Below are 12,336 nucleotides of genomic sequence, written 5' to 3'. Positions count from 1 at the left end.
AAACAAGGTATAGATGTACAGTTTTCTTAGAGGAAATCTCAATGACCTAAAATCTCTGGGAGCAGTCAGACAAGGACGTACAATGGTTAGACGGTGACAGAATGACAACAGAAACCAGTTTGTTCTCTCAGTTCTAAACACAACGGTCATCTTCACGCTCGCCAGGAAGACTCACAGATGGAGAAGAAAACAATGTGGAAAGAACTTACCTGGTCTGTGACTCAAATTTCCCGGAGTAAAGCAGTTTTTAGGGAAAAAAACGTAAGAAACTGGTTCAAAAAGAGCTAATGCCGAATTGGAACATTGGGTAGAGTACATAGAAAGACGGCACAGGGCTACATTCGTTGTGTTTTTTAAATTATTTTTCCTAAAGTATCGGAAAGGGATGAGACCAAGGTACCTTCGGAGAGAAGCCGAGATGACAGACCCGCACTAAATCTTCTGCTTACCTTTATGTTGAAAGTATCACCTGTCTGAGAAATCGTGTAGAGCTGCGGGTGCCTGAGCAGGCTCTCCTGACTGCAGCACTGCTCACAGATGCCCAGAGTGAACGGTGGCAGTGACGTGAAGACCTGCACAGGAAACAAGAAGCTATTTTACAAAAGCTTTCAATCTGCACTGAGTTGCTGTTGTGCCAACGTCATTTTCCTGGCTTTGACGACATGTTATAATTATCAGGATATTGCAGGGGGAGCTGGGTGAAGGGCACACAAAACTAATTATGCAAACTTCTAGTAAGTCATAAACTGTTGAAAAACAGAAGTTGTTGACAGAGAAGTTGTTACTGAGTCACATAGTTTGAAACAGATCTACCAAACCATGACTTCATTTTCTAATTGAGACAATCCTTTGACTCAATCGTTTATAACTAAGTAAATGTTACTTTATGTGCACAAACTGGATAAAGTTTATTCTCCTGTTTTTAATGAGCATAAAATGAATAAATTGAGTGTCTAGATATTTAAATAATAATATTTAAATATTAGGCATAATACTGGCCAACAAGTCTAACAACGACATCTATATCTCTCATAAGAACCAGGTGTTTTATAAGCTAGTTCACTTGCCAGGGTTTGGCACACAGTAGGCACTCAGTAAATACTTTAAGTGAATGTTAGATTAAACTTTTTAAAAATTTACAAGAATTATCTGTCGTGATAATTATCATCAGAAATGTAGAGATGTTTCCCATCCATTTACTATTTGAATAGTTATTGAACAACCATTATGCCAGTAACCATGTTAAAAGAAAAATACATCATCCCTTAAAGAGATATGGACCTTGTCAAGAAGGAAAGCTTACAGCAATAGGCATAATATTATGATTTAAAAAAAAGTGGGGAGGATACGAAGCAAGACGGCAGAGTAGAAGGACGCTTGTAGCTCACCCTCTCCCACAAAGACACCAAAACTCACATCTACAGACCTACTCAGCTAACCAGAGCACGTGACAGAACATCGCCCTCTTCGAAAGATAAAGACACCAAAAATCTGGTGGGAGAAAAGGAAAAAAGAAAGAAAAAGCAAAACACTGCGGGACCGATCCCGCAGGGAGGGAGTAGCAAAGGAGGACTGGCACTCATTCACTGGGTCCACCCCCCTCCAACGGAGAGGCCAGTGGGACCAAGGGGAAGCCTCCAAGGCTCAGATCTGCCCCGAGCACCCCGTGACTGACAGAACTGAGTTAAACGGGCACAAATGGTCCCCGCGACACCAGCCGGCAGCTGGGGCTGGGACAGGCCACCCCAGCCGGGCAGAGGACAGGGCGGCTGCACTGAGGCAGCCCCGGGGGACTGCAGGGGGCTGCGCACCATGGCTGGGAGGGGATACGGAGAACAACCTCGATCCGCCATAAATTGCGAAAAAAGTGAAGCAACACGGCCGGTGTGCCCTGAGGGGAGAGGCGCTTGTAGCCTTTGTCTTCTCAGACCTGCGCCGCCATTACTGGCACTTCTCGTGAGAAGAGAGGCGGGGCGCAGCCACAGCCGCCATCTCCTCCTGTGCGCAGCGCCTGGGTGGGGGCGGGGCCGAGGCCTGAATCCGCATGGTGTGGCGGGGGGGGGAGGGGGGGGCGGTCCGCAACCTCCTAGGCAGGACTGAGACTTGTTTACAGCTCGAGGCAGATAGGATCTTTCTGCCCTGGCACCTCAGAGAACACGCGCCACCAAGACAAACAAGGAGCTGAGATTTGGCACGGAGCAGGGGCGGGGCCATTCTGCGGTCTTCCCCGAGCCCGCCTTCAGAGCGCCGACCCAAGGCGGAGCAGGCAGCTGCACAGAGCAGTGGAGCAACCAGCGCCAGGAGAGGGTGGGCTGCCACACGCCTTCCTGGCAGGAACGCAGCACCTGACCACGGTGCTGGGAGGCGGCACGATCCGCCCACCTGCCTCGCCCCAGCGTAGCATCTGACTGTGGCATCGGAAGGGGAGTGACCCGCCCGCCTACCAGGTAAGAGCTCAGCTCCTGACCCAGTGTTGGGAGGGGGCGCGATCTGCTAGCCGACAGCCACTGGGAGCAGCACAGATGAGGGCGCCAACAGAGGGCCTCTGGAAACAGCAAGCTGAGTTCACAAAACAGGGCAAAGACACAAAAACCTCTCAATAAAATCATTAAGAGCACACCATCTCCAGGAGAACTAGATAACTGATACTCCTTAAGCCACAGTGCCAGACAGATATGAGCAATATGAAAAAGCAGAGGAACCACTCCCAATTAAAAGATCAAGAGAAATCCCCTGAAAGCATGATCAAGAAAATAGACATTGATGGCCTACTAGATCAAGATTTCAAAAAAGGACTGATCAAAGTACTGAAGGAACTAAAGGAAATAGTGTTTAGAGATATAAAATATGTCAAAAATGAAATAGTAGCTATAAAGAAGAGCCGAGTTAGTAAACTCATTTGCTGAGATGAGAGCTGACCTAAAGGCTGTACAAAGCAGGCTAGATAATGCAGAGGAACTAATAAGTGACCTAGAAGATAGGACAACAGAAAGCACCCAATCAGAACAGCTGCAAAAAAAAAAAAAAAAAAAAAAAAAAAAACCAACAAAAAACAATGAAAACAATATGAGGGACCTATGGGATAATACAAAGCCTGCCAATCTATGCATAATAGGGGTTCCAGAAGGGGAAGAAGGAACAAAGGGGATTGAAAAGGTATTGGAAGAAATCATGACTGAAAACTTCCCAAACCTAAAGGAATCAGATATCCAAGTATAGGAGGCTCAGAGGGTCCCAAACAGGAAGAACCCAAACAGACCCACACCAAGACATACCATAATCAAGATGGCCAGAGTGAAGGATAAAGAAAGGATCCTAAAGGCAGCAAGAGAAAAACAAAGAGCGAGTTACAAGGGAACCCCCATAAGGCTCTCAGCTGATTTCTCTGCACAAACACTACAGGCCAGAAGGGAGTGGCAAGATATACTCAAAGTCCTGAATGAAGAAAAGATGCAGCCTAGGATACTCTATCCAGCAAGGCTATCCTTTAGAATAGAAGGAGAGAGAAATAACTTCACAGACAAGCAAAAACTAAAAGAGTTTAGCAACACTAAACCCATGCTAAAAGAAATATTCACAGGTCTACTCTAAATAGAAAAGAAGCAGGATGCTACAAAAATGAGAAACTCCTAACTGGAAAGGAGATAACTGCCATGAATTACAAAACTAAACACAAAATTGTAAAAGAAGACATCTAAATCATTAAGAGGGAAGCAAGGAAAGCCACTGTGGACAATAGTATGGAGATTCTTCAAAAGACTGGGAATAGACTTACCATATGACCCAGGAATCCCGCTCCTGGACATATCAAGAAGGAACCCTACTTCAAAATGACACCTACACCCCAATGTTCACAGCAGCACTATTTACAACAGCCAAGACATGGAAACAGCCTAAATGTCCATCAACAGATGACTGGATAAAGAAGAAGTGGTATATTTATATGATGGAATACTATTCAGCCATAAAAACCGACAACATAACACCATCTGCAGCAACATGGATGTTCCTGGAGAATGTCATTCTAAGTGAAGTAAGCCAGAAAGAGAAAGAAACATACCATATGAGATCACTCATATGAGGAATCTTAAAAAAATAAATAAATACAAAACAGAAACAGACTCATAGACATAGAATACAATCTTGTGGTTGCCAAGGGGGCGGGGGGTGGGAAGGGACAGACTGGGATTTTAAAATGCAGAATAGATAAACAAGATTATACTGTATAGCACAGGGAAATATATACAAGATCTTGTGGTAGCTCACAGTGGGAAAAAAATGTGGCAATAAATACATGTATGTTTGTGTATAACTGAAAAATTGTGCTGTACACTAGAATTTGACACAACATTGTAAAATGACTATCACTCAATATAAAATGTAAAAATAAAATTAAAAAAAAGTGGGAAACAGAGCAGAAGGAAAGGAAGGAGAAGAGGGAGAGGTGAGGAAAGGGGAGAGAAAATGAGAGAAGGAGCAGGAAGAGGGGCGTGTGGGAACTGGGCCCACTGAGAAGGGATGTCAAAAAGACTTCTTGGAAAAAGGACATCAGAGCCTCACCTGAAATATCTATTTCTGCATATTTCTGCCCCATGTGGTTCCTATTCCTGTGGCACTTTAACCAAGGATTCTTCACAAAGAGCAGCAAGACAGGAGAGACTTCACTGAGCAAGCATTTTTCACATCTCTGGGTTTCCGAGGTTTACTATTGTCCCATTGGCCAAATCAAATCACATGGGTGACACGGGGAAACCCAGAGTCAGTGTGGGTGGGCACACCAAAGGGTGTGGATCACAGGGGCAGGAGCAACTGGGGCCTTTATGACAACCTAACATATGGCCTCTGTAGATCCTTTAGAATTTTGTGCACGATGTTAACAGCAAATAAAGAAAGTTCTACTTCTTTTCTAATCCATTGTGTTTTGGGTTTTTTTTTTTTTTTTTTTTTTTGTCTTATTTACTGGTTAGGAACTACAGACAATATTGAATAGAAATGGTAAGAACACACATTCCTGTCTTGTTCCTGACCCTAGGGGAACACACTGTTTTGCCTTCAGGTGTGACATTAGCTGTGGGTTTTTACAGAAGCACCTTCTAAGTGCTCATTAGGAATGGGTGACATATTCTCTCGAGTGTTTTGACTGCATCTGTCGAGATGATCATATGGTTCTTCCTTAAATCAGTTAACAAGGTGGAATTCACTGTTTGGATTTTAAGTAGTAAACCAAACTTGCATTTCTAGGATAAGAATCTTTATTTAATTAAAAAAATTACAAATTAAAAAAAAAATTGTTTGCCTGTGTTCTGACGTGCAGGTAAGTGACTTGCAAATCAGCTTGATACTTTTGAGGCTTTTCAGTTTTGTTATGATGGGTCCAGAACAGTGCTTATTATGAGACTAATTCATCCTTATTGTTAAAAGTGTGACTTATATAAGGAATTTCCCCAATATCCTGTGTAATAAGTCTTCCCAAACTGGCTGATGGGAATACAAACTTTCCCAGGCCGGAATGGGCTCCAGGAACTCAGCCTCCTGCTTTCTGCTTTTTTTTTTTTTTTTTTTTCCCTTACCTTTGGGTAGACTTTTCTCAGGCACACACAGATAAATCCGCAGCCAGGCTCCTGGGGGCTCTCCGCAGACTTCCAGAAACACTCGTTTCTGTACTTCTCTGTGCCTGCACCTCTTTCTGCCTCTCCGCCCCTCAGTAAATTTGCCCTTCTCTGCACTTGATCTTAGCCAGAAGGCCGAGAAGCGGTCCTGCCCTTCTCTGATCCTCTGTCTGCTGAATCCCAGCTGTCCTGGCCCACTAGCCTCCAAGCGCTGTCTTCAGTTCACTAGGAACCTGGGACCTCTTTGGGCCTGTCTTCCTTCAGTGCGGCCCTGACACAGGCCTGCTCTCAGAGATCACAGCCATGAGTAGCCCGTTGTCTAAAGGCTGAGAACTACTGGTCCGTAGACTTTTTTCCGGGACTCTAGTTTTCTTCTGGTAGGAGTGCAATTCCTATAGCAGTTGGTCATGCGTGAGCAATAGCAGAAATCATATCTGATCTCTAGAAACAGTATGACAGCTCATTTAAATTTAGTTATCAAATAAGTAGGCAGAATCTATCTGGCATCACCAGTAACTATTTAGAATGTCCAGGGCCTCTTTTTTTTTTCATCTGTAAAATATGCTTGTAATGAGATGAGCTGTAGTAAGTCAAAGGATACTGAATAAGCATGCCGTCATACTTTATCCTCAGTTGTCCATAATTAGGTTTCCCACTGTAGTCCCTTTTGCTGCTTATAAAAATGCCAGCATCTGTGTTTTCCTTTATTGAAAAAAATCAGATTCCACTGACCAGTATCTGGCTTATGCATTCATAGTGATTTGTCTAACACGGAGGAGAGACTCTGCCTCTCCCTACTCTTGTCTCTAATAAAACTCTGGAGAAAGTCTACCAGTATTGCCACCTGTGACCAAGAGCCTGGCAGAGAAAACTCTCTGTAGGGCCTCAGCTTCACTGTGCAGTGTGCCAGTCAAGTACGTCTAGCCACTGGCATGTGCACAACTGTAAATGCTCACAGCACTAGACATTTTTATACTATTGGGCACCCAATGACTTCTATCTAGTGACTTCCATCTGTGCTTTCTGTTTGGGGATGTAAACTCCCAGAAGACAGAATTTTAGGAGTTAGGGCACGGGGCATGCAAAATATAATGTGACTGTGTTGTGTAGTGCAGTGCAGGAGAGAGCTCATGATACACTTGCTGGAACCTAATTTTTATGCTAGGTTTCCTAACTTCTAACCCTTAAGTGGAATAACAGTACAACAAAAATAAAATAAAACAGAAATTAAATGGTGATGTAGCTAATAAGTCATTTAGCCTGACTGTTTAATTTACATCTACTTTTTGAACTCAGAATAATTCAAGTAATGGTATGGAATTACTTATTGTTAGAAAATTCCATTAAAATGGAAAATAGTATTTACTATAGGCTTGATATAAAAATTCATCATTTAGTACAAATAGAGTGTGTTATATTTCCACAAGTACAAATTTTCTACCAGGAGGTTTAAAAGGACATGGAATTACACACACACATACACAGACAGACACAAAGATAGATAAATCTGAATATATATTATATGGAATGGGTTTAGGTAGAGTTCAACAATTTTTACCTGGCTTAAAAGTATGAAAATATTGTACAGGCGTGGAGTTAAAGAGATTTCAAATACATCATCAAAATACATTGGGAGCAAATTTCACTTACTTACTCTAGAATGACCTACCATGACTAGCAACCATGTGTGGCAGCAACAAGGCCCTAAAGACGTATTTGTGGGGCTGGCGTGGACACAGATGATGGACTCAGATAAACTTCCCAGACACAAACAGTGCACTTCTGCACATCATCAGGGAGAGATGGGGAGAGCTTACCAAGTTGTACAAGCTGATGCACCAACGGTCAAATATAATCTGCCCAGAAAATCCATTCATGAAGGCGAACCAAAGCTGAAAGAGAAGGAAGCCAAGAGAACCACTCAATTAGTGCTGACCTAAACACACCCTCGTAGTTTAAAAAGCGGCACAGAAACAGAGACAGACTTGTAGACATACCAAACAATCTTATGATTACTGGGGAAAGGGGGTGGGAAGGGATAAATTTGGGTGTTTGAGATTTACAAATGTTAGCCACTATATATAAAAATAGATTTTTAAAAAGTTTCTTCTGCATAGTACAGGGAACTATGTTCAATATCTTGTAATAACTTTTAATGGAAAAGAATATGAAAATGAACATATGTCTGTATATGCATGACTGGGACATGGTGCTGTGCACCGGAAACTGACACATTGTAGCTGACTGTGCTTCAATAAGAAAAACAGTGGCACAGAAGATGTTCACCTCGGCTGGAAGAACTAAGAGCTGCTGTGGCGCCACACAACTGTCCTTTCATAAGTTATGAATTTCAGATATCACATATTACTGATATTAAACAGCACTGATGTACTTTGTTGATTAATGGCATACATGTTTATACCAAAATGGGCATTTCTTGGAAAAGGCCACTGGCAACTAATCTCAAATTGAGTAATAAGGGTTTATTGTGTGTCTTCTACGCACACAGTTACCACAAATGTCCCTTTCCTGTCACAGTGCTCTAATAATAATAATAGCAAGCCCATACCGGGTACATATCATGTACAAGGCACTGTACTGTCCCTCTAAAGGCACTGTCATATTTAATCCTAACAGCAATAGCAAAAAGTAGGTATTATTACTACTTGTATCTAGATTTAGGAATTGTGAGAACTAAGGCTCAGAGAGGTTACGTTACTCAAGTCACACGCCAGTAAGTGGCAGAGACAGGTTTGGAGCCCAGAGCCATGAGATCCTCAGCCCACACTCATCCACTCATGTTAGGGGTGACTTGTTAAAATGTATCATTAACCATAAGACCCTTCGTAGCATTAATATCATGAAAAAAATCCTCTTTTACTACATTTCAGACTTCGGGATTATGAAGATACTAATCCCAATTCCATCTTTTCAACCATGAGAGACAGTCTACATGCACGCAATATACAGTCAGGCGCGCCTGCGTTTGAATCCCAGGTCACTCACTTCCTCCCTCTCACTGCTGTGTGACCCTAGATGAGTGATTCAGCCTCTCTAAGCCTCAGTTTCTCATAGGACTTGCAAGTTTTACATAAGATAATACATAAAAAATGATCATCACAGTGAGTAACACATTGATACCATTGAATAAATGTTACTTTTGTGACTTAACTACATGTACAGACATACAATATAATTCTAAAAAACACATCTCGAATTCTTCCTAGAATGAATTGGAATTATCAACAAAATGTATCTGTAAACTACAGCTCATGTTCTGAAGCAACTTGCAGTTCAATTAAATTGGTTAAAACATAACTATATGGAAACAGTCAGATGGTAACAAAATGCAGTTTACAATTAAGTACATTTTCAGAAGAATAAAGTCAAGGATCGCCATTAAGTACTAAAACTATGTTTTCTGCACCCAGTATACCCAAGTTGCTGAAAGACACAAATATTTCAATTCTAGTCCCAGTTCACAGAGTTAGCAGGTTAGCACCAGGTAATCCTGGACAAGATACGAATGTATGCCCCTCATTTGAAATAACATCCTTCACTACCACAAATTTCTGAGATTTTGACAGCTTCTCCAAGTAACCCAGGACTTGGCAAGACGTTTCCGGAAAGAATTTTGATGTGCCAATTGTACACGTGATTAGTTTTAGGTGCTATGATGGTTGACGCCACAGTCATTCTGAAACTTTACAACTCAACATCACTCTTTACTGAAGCAATGCATTATCGGGCAATTAGATCAACATATCTCACTGAAATCACTTATTTGATAGCGAAAGAACAATAACAAAGGACTAAATAGAAGTTTTAAAATAAATGGACCGGCTTTCTTTAGCTCAAACACTCAAGGTTGATTTCATTTACATTTTGGCAAAATCTCATTTGATGATGTGAGGAAAAGAATGACCAAGTACATACTATACAATCTGTCTTTCAAACTAGTTAATGCCATCCACCTCCAAAAAATATAAGTACAGGACAATTCCTGAACATGTTAATGTCATTTTTGATAGCCTTCCAGTGGAAGCATATATATGCCCAGACAGAACTCCTGCAGTGGTCATATACAGCTAACTAGTAACAGCTTTCTGTAGAAATCACATTTTATTCTTTAAAGTATATGGGAAAATGCAACTAAATATATTTAAAAATGGGAAAGTCACAGTCCAGCTAGAGTTCACTCAGATTTGGTGAGTTGTTAGAAAGTTTTTCCAGGTGTGGCTGGCTTGCCAAGCTCCTCAGACTTTCCTCAAATAGAGTATTATTTATGAAAAATGGAACCAAAGTCATTGAATATTTTTTATTCCTCAGAAAAGGAAACTTGCTCACTCGACTTGTCATTGGACTGCCAAAAATGCAGTAACAGGACTAGCAAAATCCTCAACAAAAGATTAGCAAATCACATCTATCAATGTATGAAAAGAACCATATACCACAACCAAGTCGATTTTATTCCAGACACACAAAACTGGTCCAATATTTGAAAATCAATCAGTGGAACCCACATATGAACAAGCTAAGAATAAAAGTCGTGGGGATTACACCATTTGACAGGAAAAGCTCTGACAAAATCCAACACCAATTCATGATGAAAACTCTGAGCATTCTAGGGATAGAGAGGAATGTCCTCAACCTGATGAAGGGCGCACACCAAGAGGTGAAAAACCACTAAGATTAGGGACAAGGCAGGGATGTCCCCTCTCACCAGTCCTATTCAACACAGGGCTGGAAGTTTTGTCAGTGCAAAAAGTCAAGGAAAAGAAATAAAAGTCTTACAGGTTAAAAAGGAAGAAATAAAGCTTTCTTTTTGAAACTGATTTTATTTTACTCTTTTTTGTTGTTGCTGTTGGGGGAGGTAATTAAATTTACTTATTTATATATTCTTGCAGGAAGTACTGGGGACTGAACCCAGGACCTCATGCATGATAAGCATGTGCTCTACCACTTGAGCTGTACCCTCTTTAACAGTGGCAAGAAACACATAAAATTTACCATCTCAACCACTTTTAAGTGTATAGTTCAGTCGTGTTAAGTCTATTCACATTGTTTGCACAACCAGCCTCCAGAACTTTTTCATTACCCAGAACTTAAACTCTATACCCACTGAACAACTCCCCAGCCCCTGGCAACCACCATTCTACTTTTCTGACTCTGTAAATTTGACTCCTTATATATTTCATGTAAGTGGAATTGTACAGTTTTGTCTGTATGTGATTGGCTTATTTCACATACCACAATGTCCTCGAGGGTCACGCACGTTCCAGCATGTTGGAATTTCCTTCCTTTTAAAGGCTGAGTCCTAGTCCATTGTGTGCATATATCCCAGTTCATTTATCCATTCATCCTTCATTGGACACTTGGGTTGCTTTCACTCTTGGCTCTCGTGAAAAGTGCTGCTGTGCCTATGGTGTGTAAATATCTCTTCAAGTCTTGCTTTCAGTTCTTTGGGCGGCACGGTCGGAAGTGGAATTACTGATCACATGGTAATTCTGATTTTAATTGTGGGGGAGTTATCATACTGTTTTCCATCTAGCAGTTGCACCATTTTGCATTCTCACCTACTGTGTACAATAGTTCCCACTTCTCAACATCCTCACAAACACTTGTTTTTTTCTGTTTTGGGTTTTGTTTTTTTTTTCCCCAATAGTAGCCATCCTAACAGGTCTGAGGTGGAGTACTACACAGCGATAAAAAGGGGAAATGATTGTGCACGCAACAACTTGGATAGATCCGAAAGGAACTACACTGAGTGAAAAAAAAATCCAGTCTCAAAAAGTTACATAGTCTGTGACTGTACTTTTATAACATTCTTGCAAGTTACAAGGATAGAGAGCAGGTTAGTCACTGCCAGGGATTAGTGATGGGTGTGGGTATGAAGGGGCAGCATGAGGAGATCCTGCAGTGATGTGGCTTTTTCTGTTGTAGCTTTTTCTGTAACGTGTCTGTGTCCTGATTACTCTGGTGGTTATGAGTCTACACAGGGATAAAAGTGCATAGAGTGACAGACATGTACACATACACACATGTGTGTAAGGCTGATGAAATCTGAATAAGCTCTGGGAGTTGTACTGACAGCAATTTCCTGGTTTTCATATTCTCCTGTGGTTTTATACAAGGTGTTATCTTTGGGGGCAACTGGATGATGAAGGGTTCACCAGATCTCCTGCAAATATTTTTTATAACTTCCTGTGAATCTATAATTATTTCAAAATAAAATGTTTAAAAATATATTTCCACAGCCAAATGTAAGGCTTACACAGGTATTTTTAAAGTCAGGATGGCCCTTAGAAGATTCAGTGCCATATCTTGGCTATTGCAAATAATGTGTCCATCAACAGACTGGATAAAGGAGGTGTGGTATATACATACAGTGGAATATTACTCGGCCACAAAAAAGAATGGAATTCTGCCATTTGCAACAACTTGGATGGACCTAGAGAACATTATGCTTAGTGCAGTAAGCCAGACAGAGACACACAAATTCTCTATGTTATCACTACGTGGAATCTAAAAAAATAACATAAATGAATGTATGTAACAAAACAGAAAGAGACGCAGATACGGAGAACAAACTCATGGTTACCAGTAGGGAGGGACAATAGGGAAGCAGGATTAAGAGACACAAACTGTCACGTATAAAATAAGCACATACACTTGAAACTAATGTAATTTTGTAAATCAACTATATTTCAATTAAAACTAATAAATA

At 41.1% G+C, this 12,336-nt stretch overlaps 1 protein-coding gene across 1 annotated transcript in view; it reads right to left on the bottom strand.

The window, feature by feature from the left end:
• LOC102506116 (phospholipid-transporting ATPase IB) overlaps positions 1–12,336 on the bottom strand; it is a 105,382-nt gene that overhangs the window by 28,114 nt on the left and 64,932 nt on the right. Inside the window, exons 28-29 of the mRNA XM_032496424.1 lie at positions 7,427–7,501; positions 450–572 (exon numbers count right to left, since the gene is read on the bottom strand). Of these exons, the coding sequence (XP_032352315.1) occupies positions 450–572; positions 7,427–7,501 (198 nt within the window). The remainder of the gene's footprint in view (positions 1–449; positions 573–7,426; positions 7,502–12,336) is intronic.

This window comes from Camelus ferus, chromosome 14 (genome assembly GCF_009834535.1).
Source record: "Camelus ferus isolate YT-003-E chromosome 14, BCGSAC_Cfer_1.0, whole genome shotgun sequence".
Lineage (NCBI taxonomy): Eukaryota > Metazoa > Chordata > Mammalia > Artiodactyla > Camelidae > Camelus > Camelus ferus.
The sequence above is the reverse complement of the archived record's forward strand: the minus strand, read 5'-3'. Positions and strand labels throughout refer to the sequence as shown.